The 23,961-nt window shown below is 37.1% G+C and overlaps 1 protein-coding gene across 1 annotated transcript in view; it reads left to right on the top strand.

Annotated features, from left to right (window-relative positions):
- Nucleotides 1-23,961, top strand: part of FBN2 (fibrillin 2) — a 276,012-nt gene that overhangs the window by 237,901 nt on the left and 14,150 nt on the right. The window contains exons 47-61 of the mRNA XM_011942098.1: nt 1,073-1,201; nt 1,673-1,792; nt 4,906-5,031; nt 5,674-5,826; nt 6,604-6,669; nt 7,281-7,406; nt 7,972-8,091; nt 9,104-9,226; nt 9,692-9,823; nt 15,943-16,068; nt 17,395-17,601; nt 18,588-18,713; nt 21,431-21,553; nt 22,867-22,983; nt 23,583-23,711. Of these exons, the coding sequence (XP_011797488.1) occupies nt 1,073-1,201; nt 1,673-1,792; nt 4,906-5,031; nt 5,674-5,826; nt 6,604-6,669; nt 7,281-7,406; nt 7,972-8,091; nt 9,104-9,226; nt 9,692-9,823; nt 15,943-16,068; nt 17,395-17,601; nt 18,588-18,713; nt 21,431-21,553; nt 22,867-22,983; nt 23,583-23,711 (1,923 nt within the window). The remainder of the gene's footprint in view (nt 1-1,072; nt 1,202-1,672; nt 1,793-4,905; nt 5,032-5,673; nt 5,827-6,603; nt 6,670-7,280; nt 7,407-7,971; nt 8,092-9,103; nt 9,227-9,691; nt 9,824-15,942; nt 16,069-17,394; nt 17,602-18,587; nt 18,714-21,430; nt 21,554-22,866; nt 22,984-23,582; nt 23,712-23,961) is intronic.

Here is a 23,961-nt window from a genome sequence, read left to right as displayed (position 1 = left end):
CCCCCCCCAAAAAAAAAGAATGGTGACTAGGTTTCTAGATTAGCCCTCAGAAATCTCTCCTATGCGCAGTACAGGACTTTAGCCTTTGGCCCACAGCAACATACAAATGTGAAATGGAAACCGATAGTGAGCGGGAGAGGGTCCTGAAGTAGTTGGAGGAGAGAATAAGAGAAATGACAGCAAATGTTTATTACTTGTTTACCGCGTGGCAGGAACTGCATGGGTAGTTTACAGCATAATGTGTTGTATTTCACATGGCCCTGCAAGGTATGTGGAAGAACTTAGGTTTTCTACCATTGTGGGACTATATCAGAGCTCATCCCCACCTCCTCATTTACCCCAACGTAAGTTCCTCTCTGTTTTCTTTATTTTTCAAAATTCCACAATTGTGAAAAAAGTAGAGCTAATTGGACATTTTATTCAACTGCTGCCTTCTTGACTAGTTTCTTAGAGCCTTTGTACAGTCAGGGAGAACTAAAAAATACGGACATGGCTCCGATCAAAGTACAATCTTCAAACGACCCAGGAAATTTCCCAAATGTAATCAACCCTAAACTTAAATGAAAACTTAACAGTTAGTGTCTTTTTTTTTTTAACTATGTATTATATCAGCAATTCCAGTGTTTTTAATATCATTAATTTTCCTGTAATAAATAAGCTCATTTATTTGTTCTCTGAATATGGTCAGCTTGGCTCCAGGTAAAGTATCTGCAAATTAAGCAATCAGATTAAATCACACATATCCCCCAGCCTGTAGGAAAATAAATATTTTTCAGTTAGAAAGAATGGAAAGCTTCACCTTAAACCTTGATTTTTATCTGGTTCTAAATTCATGAGTTATATTAATATCAAAAATGAAAAAAATGTATCTTTATGGTTGAAAAATAGTAGGAATCTATGGGATCCTATTAATTAAATGATCCTTATGATATGTGCCATTTTTCTCTGTTGATGAGGAATTGTAATGTGGGATTTCTTATAAATGCAGTAAGTATGTTTTTAAGTAGTGACTTGTGAAACAATGTATGTGTTAAGAGCTCTTTCTGAAAAACGGACTCCTGTTTACTTACAGACATAGATGAGTGCAGTTCCTTTTTTGGTCAGGTGTGCAGAAATGGACGGTGTTTTAATGAAATTGGCTCCTTCAAGTGTCTGTGTAACGAAGGTTATGAACTTACCCCAGATGGCAAAAACTGTATAGGTAAGTATCTAAATAACAAGCAGTCTTTATGGTGATTTTTGTTGTTGTTGTTTGCTGTTGTTGTTTTGGTAAAATGATGATGTGTACCTCCCCTCCTTTCACTTAAGAATTCATTAATATTTCATTTAATCATCAGATCACATGATCAAGATAAACTATGATGGAAAATTTTAGTATAAGGTATCAACAATGGGAATGTCTCATAGGCAATGTTTTTACTGGGGACAGAGCTTGAGGCTGTCCATGTCTTAAGAAAAGTGGGCAAAGGAAACAAATCAAGAAAATTAGCCACTTGCCAAATAGGAAATATCCAAGATGTCAGAAGAGTATCTCTGGGAATATGTGTTCATGGTGACCCAGTAGATCAGAGGACCCGTGTTGAGTTCATGTTAATATCATTTGGCAGACAGATAAATGTATGCAGCAATTATCTCATGCTTAAATTATTTTTTCTCTTCTTTTTCTCTAAAGACACTAATGAGTGTGTCGCCCTTCCTGGCTCTTGCTCTCCTGGTACCTGTCAGAATTTGGAGGGATCCTTCAGATGCATCTGTCCCCCAGGGTATGAAGTAAAAAGCGAGAACTGCATTGGTAAGACTAACATTTATTCTGAGGCCCACAAGTAGCTCAGTATAGTAAGACATGGTGAAGACTCTGGAAGCATACTAAGTGCCAACCATTGCAAGCATGCTGACCTAAAGAATTAAACATATAGCTGCCTACATCTGTTTTACTGAACCATCAGAAATGATGGTGAGAATAAAAAACTTGGGGATGTAGGATTTTTTCATCACCAGAAGTCTAATGCTAGTCAAAGAATTTTCAGCATACGCTAATCTTTTTTCCAAATGTCAACAGAGACTTTCAATGAATTTAAAGAGTGTCTACAAAAACTGTAATCTTTGACACCCAGTTTTAAAACAGCTATTAAAGGTGTCTAGAGTCTTAGAAATGTGAAGCAGAAAAATCTTGACAATGCTGTTGAGGCATTCTTTTCCTTGGGAAGGCCTCATGTCAGAGCAGAAAATATTAATCCATTTGTCGTAACAGATGTTTTTCTGTTGAAACTCTTCCAGCACACACGAACTCTGTAACCACATCAAAAGTGGGTCCCCGAATTGCCTAGTGGACCTGATGAAGTCCCACCTTTTTTACAGTTCACTTTATTTCACTTTTATACAAATTATTTTTTACAGCCTCGTTGAAATTCAGAAGCACCAGCATCTTAGTGTGGTTTTTCTAACATGAAAAGATGCTAAGGATGTTTTTTTTGCCTTTGAGTTATCCAATTTTTTATAATTCTGTCACCCTTGGCAAGATTCTACCTAAAGATATATCATTCTACTGTTCATATTTAAGGGAGTTAAATAGGGCAGAAGGAAGCAGTTTACTTCATAGAATTTAATTATTCTTCAGACCACATAATTAGATATCATGAGTATCCCCTAGTCATTCTGATTTGTATAGTTCATTATAAGATTGTCTAGTGTTTTTAATACTTAAAAATTAATAAACAATAATACTAGAATCATCTCAGAAGTTTCTTGAAAAGTTTAAGATCCTATTGTTCTTCCGTTTTCTTTTCTCATGCTCAATCTTGATTCTTCTTTGCCTCTGTGATCCTTCTCTTTATGGAATGCTAATTAAAGTAGTGTGTGAGCCACTAGGAGGGAAATATACACATGCCTCCTTGTATGAGGCAGTCTTGGCTACCTTTCCTCTTAATGAAAGTATGGATATATTTTATTAAGATATCACATATTATTATTTATTAAGTTTCAGAAATACTTCCTTTTCCTTTATCTGTCATTAGCAATGACACTAGTTTGCATCTCTGAAAAAATGGTTTTGATTTATTACTTTTTTTTTTTTTTGAGATGGAGTCTCACTCTGTCACCCAGGCTGGAGTGCAGTGGCACTATCTTGGCTCACTGCAACCCCCACCTCCTGGATTCAAGCAATTCTCCTGCCTCAGCCTCCGGAGTAGCTGGGATTACAGGTGCCCACCACCATGCCTGGCTAATTTTTGTACTTTTAGTAGAGACGGGGTTTCACTATATTGGCCAGGCTGGTCTCGAACTCCTGACCTCAAGTGATCCACTCGCCTCAGCCTCCCAAAGTGTGAAAAAATGTTTTTTAATTAACTTACTTCACTATAAGCAGATTTTCTTCAGACTAGTATCTTTTCTACCAGTGTTTCCAAGATGACATTCTAACATGACCACACACACACACATACATCAATATGCGTATACATACCCTGCACAGATATAAATTCATTCCTACGTTTAGTGGGTATTACAGTGAACATTTGGCACCTTTCTAGGTGCTAGAAATACAGGAACATCATCTTTGCTTTGGGGTAGCTTGCTACCTAAGGGGAGAGACCTATTTTGTAAATAAACCTGTTTTGTGAAGACGTCCTTATAATACAATGCGACAGACACTGTACTGGAGGTCCATTCAGGAGATGGGAGCACCGCAGGAGGCTAGGGATCATTGCGGTAGTTGTGAGAAGGTAGCAGTTCAAGAAAGCCTGTCACAGAGGATAGATGATTGTCTAGGTCACTCTTAAGTGTTGGATAGGAATTTCCTGATCAACCAAAGAAAGAGAACAGAAGAGTCTATTTGGAAACGTAGGTAGCATGAGCACAATAAGGAGCGTAGAATGGTTGGCTCAGAAGACTGAACTCAGGCCTGCGGTCAGTGTGGAGCCATTGCAGGAGTTGTTGTGTTTTTTTTGTTTTTTTTGTTGTTGTTGTTTGAAGGGGTGAGTTGGTTTCTGCAGTTGTCATTTTATAGAAGGGTTGTGATGACTCTTTTGTTAAACTTCTCCCAACATGAACTGAGAACTTGTATGTGCCAGGTACCGTGCTAGGAGCTAAAGGTTCAACAGCGAGCCACACAGACATGTCATGTCCTCATGGAGCTTACATTCTAATGTGCCTGAAAAGTAATATTTTTTTCATTTGGTGAAAACATTCCATTAAATAAGTACTTCCCACAAAATATGACGAAAAATCACTAGTGAGGCACGCATGCTTATTTATTTTAAGGAAGTGTTCTAGGGAAACGGGGAAATGATAACTCTGTCAAAATATGTCTCAGCCCTCCAGTTCCGTAGGCACAGATTTTCAAATGTTATCAGATGGACGTTTTAGAAAGGCATCCCTGGTGGCAATGTGACAAGAAGACAGGGAGATGTAGACATCAGTTGAGAGACTGGTGGCAAATGATGATGGCTGTGGAAATACTGAGAGGGTAGAACTGGCTGCCACGTTCTGCTTGCATGTGGAGTGAAAAAAGGAGAGAAATAGGGGTGACTTGGGGATCACAATTTGGATTACTGAGAGAGAGGTATCAGGGAGACGGGGACCAGTTCGTAGAACATTTGGCCACATGGAGCCTGCAATGCCCATGAGACGTGGAGTTGTTCATGTCAGGTAGGCAGGTAGACATACATACACCCCTAAAGATCAAAGACAGGAAGGTGGACATGGACTTGGGACTCTCTGGCACATGGTTGGTTGAAATCGAATATAACTTTTGACTTCGGAAGCAATAATAGTTTATGAATAAATTAAACATACAACATAATGTCATCTCTTGTCTGAAATATCAACTGGCTAGTGGACTATGAGAGTATGGACAGGTGTTTATTTTCAAGTGTTGAAGGACTAATAAATACTCCCCCTGTTCTGCAGATATAAATGAATGTGATGAAGATCCCAACATTTGTCTTTTTGGTTCCTGTACTAATACTCCAGGGGGCTTCCAGTGCCTCTGCCCCCCTGGCTTCGTACTATCTGATAATGGACGGAGATGCTTTGGTAAGATTTGGAATGACTTCAGTGTCACAGTTCACCCTTAGAAACCTTAAAGCTGGATTGTAAACCATCATGCTGGTATTAGTCCTAACAAAATACATGTCTATGCTAAAATATATCTGCAAGTTAAAAATTTAGGTCTCAAACATACGCAGTGAACAATTTTTAAGGTACGTTAAATTATTGCCACTGTTTCTACATTTTTATAAATTTTTTTACTAAAAGAAAAATTCTTATTCTGATTTATCAGTATGACTATGTTAATTTTGTTGTTGGCATAGCTTTTTTATATATTGGTGTATGCGTTGCTTTTGGTGTGATGTAACTTACTGAAAGTTACCTCAGTTGTTTTTCTTAGGCTATCATGCAACAGTGAGAAAAGAGACACTGTGGAAATCATTTTGATATTAAGCATGATTTCTCGAATTTCCTTAGCACATTATAAAAATATTTTAAGCATATTAAAAAATTAAATAATTTTGTAGCCAAGTCAATCTAAATTGGCAAATGAAATCAGCAATTGAAGATTTCCAGACCTGTCTTAACTGTTGGTCTAGTCTGCATCGCATGTTCTACAATGAGAAATGTTCTGTCCAAACAGTGTTACAAAATAATTCCATCTGTAATGTTTGCTTTTTTGATTAGATACTCGCCAGAGCTTCTGCTTCACAAATTTTGAAAATGGAAAGTGTTCTGTGCCCAAAGCTTTCAACACCACAAAAGCAAAATGCTGCTGTAGTAAGATGCCAGGAGAGGGCTGGGGGGACCCCTGTGAGCTGTGCCCCAAAGACGATGAAGGTAAGAGCAATGACATCAAACAGCACTTTGTGTACCAGTTTTTGAATATTTGCCAGAGTGGCTTTAACCATGTAATTTATGAATATTTTGAGGGTGAAGTCATCTCCTTGCACATAAGTTTTGATGGTTCATTGAACAACCTAGCCTGAGAAACTTCTTTCAGCTTTTGAATAAGACATGTCTGATCACAGGTGGTGTTACCCTTTTATTTCATTCCCCACCTCCAAGGTGAGTATTACTTGCTTTCAGAAGTATGAATTTGAGAGGTCCAAGGCAGGAGAAAGAAGGGAATGGAAATTACGTTCCGAGTTGCTGCAGGAGTCCCATGTGGGCATTGTATCGCAGGCTGTGGCTCTCAGAATGTTACATTAAATTCTGAGAAGCTGAGTCAGCACAATGGCCCTTTACAGGAAAAGATCAATAGCCTGAGGCCTCGTTGGCACCCATAAATTATAGGATAAATCCCAGCAAACTCCAGCTGGCTTGGCCTCTAGGTTAGGGATAGCTTCTGAGTGTGATGGGCAGGGAAGGTCTCTTTAGCTGCTCAGCTTTAAATGAGCAAACAGAACGAACCAGGAGCACTGAGCAGGTGGCACCCTAGAAGGTGGCCCTCACTAAATATGCTTTTGAACTAAATCATAAAAATAAAAGACTCTTGTTATAGACAGCTTTGTAACAGAAACATAAGTATAATTTCATGTATATTGTTCATCCTTTCTTAAGTTCTCTGATAATTTCAAGTCTTCAATAATGGAGAATTTGTATTTTTCTTTGTAGTTGCATTTCAGGATTTGTGTCCATATGGCCATGGAACTGTCCCTAGTCTTCATGATACACGTGAAGGTGCGCTTTGATTTTATTCTTGTATTCTTATTTAATACAAACATATTATTTTACATTTATTTTATAACTCATGCTAACTTTTCTATATAACATATAGTATATTGTACTTAATGGACATATATAACCCTTATTTTGTATCATATACATTATACGTATATCATGAGACTATATGTGATATATGAAATACATTACATATTTCTCTGACAAAAGAAGTATTTACAATTCTGTGTTGAATAGACATACACAGTATTGGCATATCTTTTTGTTTATTTATTTATTTATTTATTTTGAGATGAAATCTCACTGTGTCACCCAGGCTGAAATGCAGTGATGTGATCTAGCTCACTGCAACCTCCACTTCCTAGGTTCAAGTGATTCTCCTGCCTCAGCCTCCCTTTACAGGTGTGCACCACCACACCTGGCTAATTTTTTTTGTATTTTTAGTAGAAATGGGGTTTTGCCACATTGCCCAGGCTGGTCTTGAGCTCCTGACCTCAAGTGATCCACCTGCGTCGGCCTCCCAAAGTGCTGGGATTTGCAGGCGTGAGCCACCACGCCCAGCCGGCATATCTATTTATATGAGGAAATTAACGGGCAGTTCTATATTTTAGATGTCAATGAGTGTCTTGAGAGCCCGGGCATTTGTTCAAATGGTCAATGTATCAACACCGACGGATCTTTTCGCTGTGAGTGTCCAATGGGCTACAACCTTGACTACACTGGAGTACGCTGTGTGGGTGAGTGTTGGCTCCACATTATAGAATTTTAAAGTTCTATTTTATTTCTCATATTCAGTAAAATCATAGGCACCCTGGGTGATGTTAGGATTTGCAAATCCAGGATAAATAGCTAGTAGTGGCACCTTCTTCACCAGTCTTACATTTTCCAGTCAGACCTGATTTACGTGAAGATGGAGAGAGTTACCAACCTCTGTCTTCAACCAAACATACAAAATCTTATGTGTCCTAGAGACTTACAATCGCCAAAATCTCTCATTGGACGTGAAATCCATTTTACTCTATGTTCTTCCATGCCTGCTTTTGAAGCAGAGGACCACATTCTTCTCCTGGATTTGTCATCTTTAGGGCAAGTATTGCTGCCTGGGGGCCAGAGCATTGCACACTGATCCTTCAGATCCTCTGCACTGCGTAACAGCCAGCCAGCCAAGGCCCAAGGGATGCCAGAGTTACATGTGCCCTTCTCAGATCCTAGAAATGAGTGAGGGCCAAGCGTGGGTCTTCCTGGGCATGCTCCTGTTAAACTAAAATGTCTTTGTGGCACTTTCTTGTTATTCTTTTTCAGATACCGATGAGTGTTCAATTGGCAATCCATGTGGAAATGGTACATGCACCAATGTTATTGGGAGTTTTGAATGTAATTGCAATGAAGGCTTTGAGCCAGGGCCCATGATGAATTGTGAAGGCAAGTGATCTATGTCTTAAATATTACTTCTTCTTGACATAGAAAGTTTTTAATGTCTCAATATTTATTTATATAGTTTCTGATATTCTGCTGGTGAGCATATGGTGGGCTTTTTTGTTTTTTGGGTTTTTTGTTTGGTTGGTTGGTTTTTAGTTTTCCTTTAGTACAGTTACAATAGCTGCTGTAAAGCCCTTGTCTGATCATTCCAGCATCTGGGTCATCTCAGGATTGGCATCTCTTGATTATCTGTTCCCTTGAAATGGAGTCACGGTTTCCTGCCTTTTCAGTATCTTGGTTAATGTTGGATTTATACTCTGGATATTGTGAAAGATATGCCTTGAAATCAGTTATATTACTCTGAAGAATATTGATGTATTTGTCTTAGCAGACAGTCATCTCTAGTAGGCACAATAGCAGACTCTCAGGCTTGAGAAGGGCGATGGCTCATCTATCAGTTTGTTAAAACTTACTCACTAGCATTCTTGATTTTGCTCCACACATGCATAGTACAGTCATGCCACTTGAGCTGACTGGATGAAAAACACATAGTGTTTCTCCTTCCCTGGCCTTCTTCTTTCCAGGGTTCCCCTCTCTTTAGCAGACTTGGTTGCCCTAAGATTCCCTCCCCTGGTTCATCTGGATGGAATCTCAGAAAGTTTCTACTGGAGAGTTAGCTACCAGATGACAGCACTGCCAGGCCATGGTCATCTGGAGGGTAATTTCAGAAAGAAAGAAGCCAAATCAATATGAAATTACTCCCTACTGGTTGTTTGCTCTGAGTTTCAGCCCACCACTAAAAACTTCAGGTAGTTTTTATATTCTTCCCAGAGTTTATAGCTGTTATTTTTGAAAGATGAGTTTGTTAGGTACTGAATTCTGCATACCAGATGTGTAATAAGTTCTACTATTCTATTGCTTTCTGTATGACCGCCAAGTAAATGACATCAACATTTAGTTAGATAAATAATTGGAACTCTAAGCTGAGCACATGCCTATCCATTCCTTTGGTCAGATATCAACGAATGTGCCCAGAACCCACTGCTGTGTGCCTTCCGCTGCATGAACACATTTGGGTCCTATGAATGCACGTGCCCCATTGGCTATGCCCTCAGGGAAGATCAAAAGATGTGCAAAGGTAAGGCCACAGACATGGGAGTAGTTCGAACCTTATTTGTCATGCTGGAGATCCATTTTAATAATTTTACAGTTCTCAACTGATTTCTTCTAGAGCTTTACAGAAATATACATATGACAGCATTTTGCTAGTGGATTTCCATACCTAGAGAACAAGACACATGATGGTATTTTTGTAAAATCAAGTCAGAGATAAGATGGGTTGAGAAGCCCACTCTTGTCACACTCTTGGATTAAATTTGCTTATTAAAGCAAAGATTGCCCTTCCCTGAACTTCTGATCACTATGAGCAGGACTGAATCTTACTCATCTGGAATATAGCCAGTAGCTGACAATGGCTGGGCTTCTCCTTTCTCTGTCCCACCATAAGATTACCTGTTAAGTGTCAGAAGACCACACCTATGACTTAAAAGTACTAAACTACAGCTTGCTCCAGATAATTTCCTATTTTTGTTTTTTGTTCTAGATCTGGACGAATGTGCTGAAGGGTTACATGACTGTGAATCTAGGGGCATGATGTGTAAGAATCTCATCGGCACCTTCATGTGCATCTGCCCTCCTGGAATGACCCGAAGGCCTGATGGAGAAGGCTGTGTAGGTAAGCGGTAAGGGAAGGTGTCTGCTTATGTAATGCCTCCACTCCCAGCCTACTTAATGGCACTACTCCCACCTCATCTTAACTGCAAGCGAACTATTTTTCCAGATGTGTTAAGGCAGTGGTAGGTACAGCGAGCTTTCTTCCATCTCAGGGTCTCTGCTAATATAATAGGTTCCGGATTGTGGCATTTATGCCTGCTCAAGAATACCTGCTCTTTTGATTTTTCATATTTTAAAGAAAATTGTAAATAAAACTATATGTGTTCTGTAGGTACATATGTAACCAAGTAAATATATAGAAAAACATTTAAAAAGATAAACGAGGGTGGTTCTTTTATTAATTCATAGAAGGAATTACTGCTAGGGAAGACATTGAGATTAGAAGTAACTAGTCTGAGGTGATTTTAGATTTAAAATCTGTCAGTTTTAATTTTTTCACAAAAGAGTGACTTTCTGAACTATTCTGAATTACATGTGTCATATAAAAAATAATATATGCAACAAATTATGATTGGATTTTTTAATTTCTTTCCTTCGTTAGATATTTCATTCAAATACAGTACTTAATAAAGTTAAAAATAGACCTGCATAGATGTAGTTATGCAGTGGTTCTTTCAAAAACACTATTCTTCCAAGATCTGTTATCTCAGAAGATTAACCTAAACTCCTAAGTCATAACATGTGTTCCTCCAAGTCTAGCACAGGGCAAAATGCTAATAACTATGTATGGAAGAAAGGAAATCAGCATTGTTAATCATCCTGTCTTCTTACTGTACATGAAATTTATTTTCATTTATTTCTCTTTTAATTTATTTGAATGAAAATAATGCATGTACGTGCTGTTTAATCAGAGATTGGCTAAAATACTTAGAAATGTGTTTTAATTTTTAGGCATATAAATTTCTTATTTTTATAACTAGCTGAATTTTATATTACACTATCTTTATTACATTTGAAGATGTGTTTTCGGGGTGGAGGGAGTAAGCACTGTGATCAGATTAAGAACACAGGTTTCTGGTTGTGGATCTGTCATAAATGATCTAGATGACTTGAAAGTGATTCAGTTCCCTGTTCTTCAGTTACTTCATCTGCATACAGTGAGAAACCTAGTCTGCATGATTTATAGGAGTGGTGGTGGCGTGTTTTGGGGAAGGGTATATCTGCTCTAGTTCTAATATTCTATCATCCTCTGAACTTACTTTTTCAAAGAAAAGACCCAGGGCAGAATTCTACACTTGTATTCTTTTCATTGTTAAACAGCACTACAAAAGATACAGGTTCTGAAACTTTTCTGATCCTCAAGCTTTTCATTATACCATGCTGACAGATGAAATGTCTGTCTGAAAAATTTTTTTGATCATCACAATACTCTTTGTAGAACACTTCCATGCAAACAATATGTTTTCACAACTGGCAATTCCAGTTTAAAAACAGCAAAAATATTATTACAAACAAAATGTATTTACAAAAGTCAGGATGAAAAATAAAGCCACAAAAACCATCAATAAAAATGCCAGTGCATGAAATTGGAATCAAACAGAATTAGCCAAAAAAGTCGATTGCAACAGAAACTAAAAGCATTACAGTTAAGGGAATTAAAATTATGCAGGAAATCTAAAACCTCTTTAATGAAAACCATAAACCTAATCAGAGATGGAAACTTGACTATGCAATATATTATGCCTCAGTAACTATTTCTTAAACAAATAAATGAATCAAGAAATCTGATAAGTAGAACATTGTTTTACCAAGATCATTAAATTTTCTTCTTTGGACTTTGGCAGACTGTCCCAATTTTTGAAAGTTTATCCAACCATCTTTGATTAGAAGATCATAGACATAAGCAAATGAGAAAAGTGTGGAGTGTTTTTGTAGAGACCCATTTCTACACTGCAGTGTGAAGATAGGTAGACACAAACGAGAAAATACTGAGATGCTATTTAATTATCAACAAACTAGTCTCCTAGACATGGCAGCTGCCAGAGGTGAGGCAGGAAGAGGAGAAGCAGCAACTGTCAGAGATTCTAAGGCTTTTAGAACTTTATCAGAGACATATGACTCCCTAAATTACCTGGAAGCCCGAGCATAGTGCCCCAAGGATAGAGAGCATGACAGATTTGGTGAGAGGATGTTCATACAACAAATATGAACTGAAACTACACATTAGGCCCAGTGTAGCACCTGTGACCTGCTACACTATTTTTCAGTGAGTAGCTGAACTGGAGAAAATTGTTCAAAGATGAATAATTACACAAGACCAGTGTAGCTGAAGTTTGTGCAGGAGAGTGGCATGAAGTGGGTCTGAAGGTAGGCAAATGCCTTGGAAAGGAATTTGGTTTTATGCTCAAAGTGTTATGGCAGAGTGGCTTGGCGTATGAGCCCTGGGGATGGACTATAAATGTTAGCAATCTAGGTTCGTATCTGCTAGCTCTGTGACCCTGGGCAAGTTGGCTTAAATATGTGCCTCAGATTCCTCATGTAAAAACAAATAGGAATTTTGAGCACAATTTCATAGGATTATTGGGAGGGTTAAATTAAAAAATTCACGTGAAACCCTTAGTACAGTGCTTGGCATAGAGTAAAATTTCAATTAAGTATTAGTTGTTGTTATTTTCTATTTTACATTTTTAAAGATATCTGGCTGCCTTATAGGTAATGGATTTTAAGGAGGTGGTAGCAGAAACAAGAGTTTCATTTAGGTGACCGTCTTAAACATCCAGGTGAGAGAAAAAGGAGGCTCAGATTAGGGCCACCGTACTGTGGAAAAGGAGTGGACAGATTCAGAAAATGTGTTGGAAATAATCAACAGATTGGATTGCTGATGGATTGATTGAGTATGTATAAAAGACAAGTCCCAGGATTTTTGCTTGAGCAACTAAAGTAAATTAGCTTACTATAATAATTTACTTGATGCTGCTATTAGCTGATATGGAAAAGATTGTAAGAAACGGATTTGGTTGGGGACACAGAAGAATGAAAGTTCTATTTTGGTTGTGTTCAGTGTCAGATACGTACTAGCTTTCCAAGTGGGAATATCAAGTCAGCAGACATATTCATGAGCCATAGATGTAAATTGCTAGCATATAGTGTTTGAAAAATTATGGGATTGACTGAGAACACCAAGAGAGAGATCCTGGAGAGTAGAAGGAGCAGGGCTCCTTCCCAGGAGACTGGACTTTGGTTGTTCCAGTATTTAAAGTGTCTAAAAATAGTAGGAGGCTAAGAAAGAAGAAAGAGTAGCCAGCAAGATAGGAAGTTCTCCATGTCCGTGTGGTGTCCTGAGAACTAAAGTGGCCATTTTTGTATGATGCTACTAAGATGTAGAGTAACATAGAGTTGTAATTAGATTTGGTGACTTCTTCAGGAAGTTTCAGTGGAGCACACGACATTAAGGAAACAATCAGTGATAAGGAAGCGGAATTTATCGTCATAGATCATTCTTCCGGAAATTTTGTTCTGAAAAGGAATCAATACATATGGCAGTAGCTAGAGGGGTAATAGGTGAATAAGAGAGTTTTCTGTATTGTTTCAAGACGAAAGTTACTAGAGAATTTATGCTGAGGGAATGATTCCTTGAAAAGGGAGTATTGTGAAATCTGGGAAGGCAATCTAGAGTACCAGTATAAGAGCTGGCCTCAGAGAAAAAACAAAGATAGTTTAGCTGTCGGAAGAGGACAAAAGGTTGAAAGTGAGGCTACAGCCAGGTGTGGTTCACAGGGGAGAGATGTCTGATGTGTCTGAGTGTGTGTAGTGTCATTTTAGAAAATGGGAGTGTGAAGATACTAAGAAGCATAGCAGGATTGTTGAGGGAGGGTCACGTACCCATTTGAGATTTGATTCTTGAGTCTTGAGTCTCATTAAAATGAGGCCTGTTTTCCTCTAGCCTGTCATGCTGCACTGGATTGGACATAGAGTAGGTAGAAGTAGGGGCACATTGGACAAGAGTGATGGACAATGGAAAGGTCAGTAATTGGCAATCCTGATGCAGCCCACAAATTGTCGAAGGGTAGAAAGTATAATGCCGGAAATCAACATTATTTAGGTAGAGCAACATCACTCCAAGATATACCCTATTGAAGTTACAAATTTCAACAGAAAAAAAAAAAAAAATCAGGCCTTTTTTTTCAACCTCTTCTCAGTGCCAATGTCAATAAAGCAAAATTAATCTAAGAATTTGAAGCACAAATTATGTACTACAGCAGAAGCTTTATTATACATAATCAAACTTGGAAGAACTCAGGCAGTATATCCTGAGTTCTTCCAAGAATGCTTTTAGTTCAAGAGCCCTTTTTGAAAAAAAAAAAATTCAGACAAATCAAATATAATTCAAAATCAGGGTGAATTACGTTAAGGATAGGATTAGATCAAGGCAACAGACCTTGCACCCTCAGATTCTAGAAATAATAAACTAAAAAACTTTTTAATTCATAACTCATTACTTTCGTATGTACCTTTACATTTCTGAAGTAAGTGGTTTTTTTCTAAAAGAGGAAAATAAATCGCAGGAGGCACATCATGGTGAATTTCAAAACACTAAGAAGAAAATGAAAATCCTTAAAACTTCCAGAGAGAAAAACCAGGTTTCCTAAAACTGAACAGTAACACTGGGTTAAAAATAAATAAATAAATAAAGGAGCAATATTTTGAAAGCATTCTAAGGGAAAATAATTTTGAACTAAAATTCTATACTCAAATCAAGTATGAAAACAAAAGAAGACATGGTTGGAAATCTGTTTTAGAATATGTATACCCCTCTTAAATAATTACTGAACTACATATGCTAATTTTTTAAATTAATTCAAGAGGAAGAAATAATGTAAGTGGAACAATGGTCAGCCAAGAAACCAGTAAGCCTCATTAATTTAAACAGACACTGACGGCACACTAAAAATCTAACAAACCAAAACTTCCAGACAGCATCAACATGGCAGGTGGTTCAGGGAGAGAGCAGAGATAAGGAAATCTATGCAAAGGTGCTTACTGTGGCCCAGAGCTTTCAAAACAGATACTTCTTGGCATTGGTAGAAAATTACTCATTAAGAATGTGTACTGAAGTTGTTCAGTGGTTTCCACTGTAAGAATAGAAAGAAGACTGTAACTTCCAAATATGAGTTCAGAGGGAAGAGGGCATAGGAAGAGGACAGTCACACAATAAATATACAACAACATAAAATGGCAGGTAAAACTGTAAACACATCAGCAATCCTGACAGACGTAAGTGGTTTAAATTGCGGGTTAAAAGACAAATGTGTGTTTTAAAATTCAGCTAGGTTCTCTTTCATAGAATTGTAGCACCAAAATTGGAATCTGAGATAGGTTGAAAATAAAAATATTCAAGGCAAATGCTAATAAAGGCAAAGTGCATGCAAATATAAGTGGCAGTAAATTTAAAAAGTGTTTAAGTATAAACATGAAAGGAGCAAATTATCAAAAAGACGTAATTGTCATGTGCTCTCTTACGTTCCTAACAACATAGCTTTGAAAAAACCTCAAACAAAACTTACAGAATATCAAAAAAGCACAGAAAGTAAGGATATAGAGAATTTTAATAAAAACAATTTTGTTGAAGTCGGTTTATTTATCACCAACCAAAAGAGCAGTATTACTTAAATTTCCTGTCCCATTAACTACCCTCACAGACCACAGTTGTTCCTGTGATTTTACTCAAAACCAATTTAGGAGCTTATCCTTTATTCCTGGCCTGTGTGGCTTCTTCTCTACTCATCATCCCTACCCAACATCCACCACCCCTCTCCCCACCCTTTCTCCAATATCACAGAAACTGAATTCTTTTCCCCAGAGTTCCCGTCCTTGCCTCATGTCTCAGGGCAATTCTATCCCTTTTGGAGGCCAATTTCCAATTCTATATATTAACACCATCCCTCCTCTGCAGAGGATAAAGAAAAGAAAGAAGAAGAAAACGTTATCTTAAGAAAGAACCCACCTAGAAGGATGAAGTAAAGCTAAAAATAAATTAATATTCACACATTACCATTTTTAATCTCATCATATTAGTATTTTGGCAAAGAAGTGTTAAATAAGATATAACCCATTAGAAGATAGCTTGTAAATTATAATTTTACGGTTTTCTCATTATTCATATTGTTTGTTTTCCTAAAGATGAAAATGAATGCAGGACCAAGCCAGGAATCTGTGAAAACGGACGTTGTGTTAACATTATTGGAAGCTATAGGTGCGAGTGTAATGAAGGATTCCAGTCAAGTTCTTCAGGCACTGAGTGTCTTGGTAAGTTGACATCCAAATGTATTATACTTGGTAGATAAAACATCTGTTCGTGATGTCATCACAGAAGAGCTCCACTTATATATTCTTGTCTGCTAAACAAAATCCCCCAATCTCAATAATCCACATGCTTCTTCCTAAAGGTGCACAGCTATTAAAATGATATATTTGTACGTGTGTGTGTTATATGCACATCTATGTGTAATGTAAATAACAATCTTAAATAGTCTTTGTAAGATTAAGATTAATTAAGCTCTTTGGAAAATTTGGCTTCAGTAAAACTTACATCAGAGGATGACTTAATTCCCAAAGAAAATATTTGCAATATGAGGTAAGTTCTGCCACAATTAATGCAAAATAAATGCCATATTTCAAAAATGCAGGGAAGGTTAATTTTTATATTATGGTACAGAAAAAAAATGTTTTACAAAACTTTTTTATGGGAAATACAAGTCTCAGACATTATATTGTATTTTAATGCTAAAATGCATGCATTATAAATCATTGTAGTTAATTATGGCAGCTGTAAAAAGTGTGCTATAGTAAAATTCAAGGTAAACAAAGAAATAAGAGCAGTAAACTGACTCATCACTTGATTTAGGAGTATTTCAACTATATCAGATTTTTTTCTGAACGATGTCATATGCTTCAAATTCTAAGAAATTTTTGATCAAGAAAACATTTTTTTGTTTATTGTTATCTCCAGTCTCTACCTTGACTAACTTCAGTCTTTTAGGAAATAGGAAAAGTAACCTACATATAAAGTAATTTTCCGTTCATGTTATTAACAGTTTTGCTAGAATTGTTTATAAAACTATATTAAAGATTTAATTGACTTTTATATCTGAAAAAAAATTTATATTTTTAAAAAATCTCCTCAGTCCAAGTGTTTGAACAGTCTCTCAGATGTAGAAAATATGAGATATCAGATTGAATAAGTACTAAGCTCATAAAATGTAGTCTAGAATTTGCTTTCCAGAAACTAATCCTGGCACTCATTTGCTTATTTAAAGGAAAATAATTTAATTTGATTTTCCTTTCCCTTCTATTCTACAGAAATGGTAGTTCACTATCATTTAGTTGGCAATGAATTAGAGGGAAAAATTTATCTATTTCTAAATTATAGTATCACTTTTTGTCAAATTTAATAAACTGTAGTCTGTAGTGAAAGAATATGTTATGAACTTAACTACCAGTAAAACTTTGTAATCATTAAGCTGTCTTAATTATTCCTAAGGAGGAAATTCTTGACTGCCCTGCTTAATTTGAAAGCCAGGATAATGAAATGTCAGTTCCGCATCCTTAACTCTTTCTACTTTGCCATTTCAGACAATCGACAGGGACTCTGCTTTGCAGAGGTATTGCAGACAATATGTCAGATGGCATCCAGCAGTCGCAATCTCGTCACTAAGTCAGAATGCTGCTGTGATGGTGGGCGAGGCTGGGGCCACCAGTGTGAGCTTTGCCCAATTCCTGGAACTGCCCAGTACAAAAAGATATGTCCTCATGGCCCAGGATATACAACTGATGGAAGAGGTAAGGAGTTGAGGAAATTTATTCATATAATCAACACATTAAATTTTATGAATTCAGATAAATGTGAAGTAAAAGTGAAAAACTGATACAGTAAAAAGAATAGCTAAAATGTTTATACTTTAATATTTATATTTGATGTGTGTTTGCATATATATGTATATAGAAAGAATAATCTTTGCTAATGCTTTAAAGATTTTAAGAGTTAATCTTCCTATCAGACCTAAGGGGTAGAATGTATTACTCCCATTTTAACAGATGAGGAAAATGAAGCACAAAGCTAAGGTAACATTAAGTAATTTTCCCAAGATCACACACTTTTTAAGGTATGGACCCAGGAATGGAACACATCTGTCTGACCCAAAGGCCATGCTTATAACCCCCAAACTATACTTGCCTTATTTAAATAAATATTGCTTATTTGAATGCACACAGGGACTTATTCTATCTGCAATGTCTCTACAGACTAGCAAGTCTCATAACTGATTAGTCCTTTCCATTTCTTGTACAACCGATATATTAATGTCCTAAAAAAATACGACTTTCCTCCATTTCTTGTGTGAATTCCTAACCTTGTGCACGACAACTTTGCTAACCAAAGCCTTTCTTCACAAAGCATTTCTTCAGAGTCTATTGCAAATGTGAATTTGAGGCCAATCCAAGGGAAATTATCACAAATTCCAAACTAGTTGGACTTTGAAGGGGTAGCTTTCTAGATTCCCCCCAGAATAATTCATGCTTAGATTGCAAAACGGGTAGTCTTAAACAGGGCTTTCACCAGAACCTTCCTTTATCTCTTCCCATCACTTGAGATTATTTTTCTGTCACATCCATGTTGCTGTTCACCTGAATGATGAACAGGTGTTCCAGTGCTATTGCAAATGTTTGCAGTTATCTTATCTCCATTTCTTAATTTCTCTTCAATTCTAACCAGTTTTACCCTTGCATATATGTTAACTCCTGATTGTTTTTGTTGTTTTGGTCCACAGATATTGACGAATGTAAGGTAATGCCAAACCTCTGCACCAATGGTCAGTGCATCAACACCATGGGCTCATTCCGATGCTTCTGCAAGGTTGGCTACACCACAGACATCAGTGGAACGTCTTGTATAGGTAAGAACGGGCACCTCTATGTCTGGTGATTTGGGGGCTAATCAACTACTGTTTCCTACAAGTCACTCATTATCAGTAAGTGTCTTTATTATGGAGCTTTGGAATATACATTTTATTAAAATGATGCCATCCTCTCGATGATGTGCTTCTTAATCACACAGCACTTGGCCTTTGTCCAATGATGTAGGATGTAGAATTGTTTACGTCATCCAAAAAAAAGTCTGTTCATTCAGGGAAACAAAAATTACAAATACGTACTTTCAACATTTTATATTTTAATTTAAAATTGAAAGTGCACATTTGTTTGTCACTCTTTGAATGAAGGAAAAGGGCTTTTTCTTATGAATATGTGTATGTTAAGAGAATGTTTTCCATGTTTCTCTTTGCTATTTTTTTGCGTAAAATATACCAAGTAAGCATTACCTAAATAAAATTTCCAGCGCGGAGCATTCACAGTACAGAATCCTTCTACCGTTTTACAATTTATTTTTCTTATTCAATTTGTTATTGTCTCACTCACACCAATTTATGACTGTTGTGGGGCAGAAAGGACTTAAGAATTCCATTGAGTCTTTCCAAAGTATCAGGGGAACCCACCCCGGATAATTAAACTTGGGTTCTTTTCTATTTCCCTAAGTGTCGGCTGGTCTGAGAAATAAAGGGAAAGAGTACAAAGAGAGGAATTTTTAAAGCTGGGTGTCCAGGGCAGACAGCACATGTTGATAGGTTCCATGATGTCCCCCAAGCCGCAAAACCAGCATGTTTTTATTAAAGATTTTCAAAAGGGGAGGGAGTGTACAAATAGGGTGTGAGTCATAGAGATCACATGCTTCACAAGGTAATAAAATAATTACAAGGCAAGGGGAGGCAGAGCGAGATCACAGGACCAGGGCAAAATTAAAACTGCTGATGAAGTTTCAGGCACACGTTGTCATTGATAACATCTTATCAGGAGACAAGGTTTGAGAGCAGACAACCGGTCTGACCAAAATTTATTAGATGGGAATTTCCTTGTCCTAATAGGCCTGGGAGCACTACAGGAGACTGGGGCTTATTTCATCCCTTATCTGTAATCGTAAAAGACAGACGTCCCCAGAGTGGGCATTTTAGTGACCTCCCCCTAGGAACACATTCTCTTTCTCAGGGATGTTCCTTGCCAAGAAAAAGAATTCAGCAATATTTCTGCTATTTGCTTTTGAAAGAAGAGCAATATGGCTCTGTTCTGCCCAGCTCTCAGGCGGCCATACCTAATGGTTATCTCCCTTGTTCCCTGAACGTCACTGTTATCCTGTTCTTTTTTCAAGGTGACCAGATTTCATATTATTTAAACAATTTGTGCAGTTAATGCAATCATCACAGGGTCTTGAGGCGACATACATCCTCAGCTTATGAAGATGACAGGATGAGGAAATTAAAGTAAAGACAAGCATAGGAAATCATAAGAGTATTGATTGCAGAAGTGATAAGTGTCCATGAAATCTTCACAATTTATGTTCAGAGACTGCAGTAAAGACGGACATAAGAAATTATAAAAGTATTAATTTGGGGAACTAATAAATGTCCATGAGATCTTCACAATGTATGTTCTTCTGCCATGGCTTCAGCCAGTCCCTCTGTTTGGGGTCCCTGACTTCCCACAACACCAAAGTATTCAACTTCATTTTTATTAAAGAAAAGAAATAGTCTCCTTTATATTTCATTAGCTTACTTGATATTCTATCAAATTACCTATGTCAATAACAAATACACCTGGTATTAAAAGGTTAAGAAAACCCAGCTGATTTCTTTGAAACAGAAGAGCATGAGTAATAGAGAATAGGCCATTAATCATGAGCATTCAGCATTCTGTGGGCATCAACATCATATGTTATGTGGAGGAAATGGAGATTGTCTGCTATCACTCAGAGTCTGAGTAGGAAAGAGATGGCACGTTTCAAGGAGGACAATTCAAGGAGGGTCTAACAAAAGGACTGTCTGTACACGTGTGAGCAGCGTATACAAAAGCCAGGAGACATAGTGCTGTGTGCTGGAGCTGTACTACCCCTGGGCCAAAAAAAAAAGGCAGAGGTTATTGGAACCCGAAAAAAGAAAGTTGTGCTCAGAAGAGTGCCTTGAGAGGACCTGTGACAGCTGATCCAGGGACTCAGCCAGTCTGAGCCTATCTTGCAGGGAGGGAATTGAGGAAATAAGGGCCAGACAGAAGAAGAGAACAAGGGAGAGCCTCTGGATGGAGTCCGTAGAGCTCCAACTCCTGGGCCTGAGAGCAGGGTGGACCAGGGTGAGGACTGAATCTGAAGGGGAAAGTGGAAAGTTTCCAGCACCATCTGTGATCCCACAAGATGCTTAAGGGAGCCTCCGTAAAGAGAGTTTAAGAGAACTTGTGCCACATCCATGTGTCAAACATAGAGAAACTCTTACTAAGTTTATGATTCTCAGGTTGTAAACCAAAGTGTATTAATCTAAAGAATTTAGTAATTTTGAACCCAGACAGTTGTCTAGACATCATAATATTTACCCAAGATCCATAGATTGATTTACAAAGTAAACCCGTATGTTACTTTAGAGAAAATCATTCCGTGCATCATTTCATTCTGGCTATATTCCACTTTAAGTTGAAGAGGAAAAACAAAAAGAATGAAGTGAGAATATGGAAGGCAGAAAGAGTCCAGTTGTTTTTTTTTAACCAGTAATTTAATCTTCGCATCACTTTTACTTAGACCTTGATGAATGCTCCCAGTCCCCGAAACCATGCAACTTCATCTGCAAGAACACTGAGGGGAGTTATCAGTGTTCATGTCCGAGGGGGTATGTCCTGCAAGAGGATGGAAAGACGTGCAAAGGTGAGTGAAGAGTCTCTGACAATCGTGACCTTTGTCTGTATCTTTTCTTTCAAGTGTAAGTATTAGATTATCAGGGATTATGTTATGTGCATCACCTTCATTAAAAGGTACCTTCCTAGTGGCCATGTTATTGCTCAAAGAAAAACTCTACCAATAGGCTCATTGGAGGAAGCAGAGAGGATTAAAACCCAAGTTAAAACAGTTTGCTTCTTATAGAAAACTACACAAATTTTAAAAAATAAAATATAACAAAAATTTTGGTGTGGGAAGAGATCGAAACAAATCACTGAAACAAGATTTTTGTTGTGGTTGCTTATCTAAGCTTTTATTTTTCTAAGCTACCTTTATTATGGGTTTACTGTGAAAAAGTGAAAATAAATAGGTAAATTTAAATTTTTTGCTTAAGTAGTATCAAAAGTATTTATCCAGCTAAATTAGATCATTAAAATAGCTTCAATACTATACTCATATATTTGATTTTATAGTAAGCCTCATCAGAATGAAATTAATGGACTGCAGAAATTTTTAAAATATAGATTATTCTCAATAAAATGAGGTTTTATTTCCAAGGCATATCAAAAAAATAAAATAATAGCAAGCACTGCTTGGATCTGTTTAGTGAACTGATATGGGTCCGTGTTGTACATTGTTTATAAATGAGTATGACTAAAGCGTTTTTTAAGCTGTAAAATAATGAATTAGTTTGCCTACATCTTATGTGGTACATTTATTTTAAATATAGTTTCCAAATTAAGTTTTAGTATAGCCAAAATCAAATTTTGAGTTTTTTTATTAGTAGAGTCCAAATATCAACACCATTTATGACTAGAATTACAGATGCTGTATTTTGCTTCCTCTGATATTAATGCCCATGTTTTCATCTGAATGTGGAAACTCTTAGTGTTTGTGTTAGGACCTTCATCAGTGTCTAGATTCTGTTTCGTTTTTATTTAATCCTTCCTTTAACAGGAATAAGTAATCAGTCATGTACCATACTGCATTCAATGCAAGAATTGTAACTTTTGGATAGTAGCTTTGAGAACAGTTCATGGAAACTGCTATTATTCTACCATTCAGTTTCTTATGTTATATATTGCCTTATTTGCCCTATCATCCTAGCCCATAATATTTATTCTGCTTACATATGTAAAAGGAAACTGTTTTCCATACGCCTGTGGAAATCTACGAAGCTTCCAGCAAAAATGTAGACAAAATGCTTCTAATGGAGCATGTGCACCTCCTGTGACTTCACAAGAAAGGAAACATAGCCAGATAATCTACTGTGGTTTTCATTGGCTTCTCTCTAATTTCAGACCTTGATGAATGTCAAACCAAACAGCATAACTGCCAGTTCCTCTGTGTCAACACCCTGGGGGGGTTTACCTGTAAATGTCCACCTGGTTTCACACAGCATCACACTGCCTGTATCGGTAAGACAAAATTACAAATGGGAAATTTTACAAACTTCCAGTAAATGCATGAAAATTGTATTTAAAATTATAAACAGAAGAATGTCCTGGTGCTTATATTCATAACCAATACCCCATAATGAGTGGTCTAAAGAAGTTGCTCATAATATAGATATTTTCAAGAACAATATCCAAAGGGGGAAAAAAGGCCTTTGTAGTCCAAGCACAATGCACAGTAGCCATATTTCAAGCAGTGCCTTTATATCACATTCTCAATATAACCATGGTGTTCAGACAAAGTATGATTGAAGGCTCCCTGTAATTTAGAACATGTTAACAAACACACTGAGCTTTTATTTTAGAAGACACATGTTAAGGAACTTTCCGTCAGTGTGCCCTCAATCACCTCAAAATATGCTCTCATCTCAAACCTCTTGAAATACACTGTTTCTTACCACTTTTGTCTTTAATATGATAGTGAATTTTGGTATAAATGTTCCTAAAATGCCATTTTCACATCATGAAACTTAGGTTTTCATACATTGCTTTTTACTTCACATGAAATTTAAGACATGTCATAATTGGAAAGTTTGACGCTCTGCTACTTGATGCTTTGCCAGACAACAACGAATGTGGGTCTCAGCCTTCGCTTTGTGGAGCGAAGGGAATCTGTCAAAACACTCCAGGCAGTTTCAGCTGCGAATGCCAAAGAGGGTTCTCCCTTGATGCCACCGGACTGAACTGTGAAGGTTAGTTGATTTGCTCAAAAATTCTTAGTCTAGTAACAGTAAACCATATATATTTTTAACTTCCAAAACACTCAATGAGAATTGGGATAATCTCAAAAAAAAGAAAAAAAAATTATTGAACAAAATAGGACCCAGCAACTGATTCCTGGTCATAAATTTCTATGTATCACTTTGGGGACAGAGGGAAACTTAGATGCAGTGAAACAAAAATTCTGTGATTACAAATTGACTTTTAAAGTAACTGTTGACT

Source organism: Colobus angolensis, unplaced genomic scaffold (assembly GCF_000951035.1).
Source record: "Colobus angolensis palliatus isolate OR3802 unplaced genomic scaffold, Cang.pa_1.0 Scaffold206, whole genome shotgun sequence".
Classification (NCBI taxonomy): domain Eukaryota; kingdom Metazoa; phylum Chordata; class Mammalia; order Primates; family Cercopithecidae; genus Colobus; species Colobus angolensis.
The sequence above is the reverse complement of the archived record's forward strand: the minus strand, read 5'-3'. Positions and strand labels throughout refer to the sequence as shown.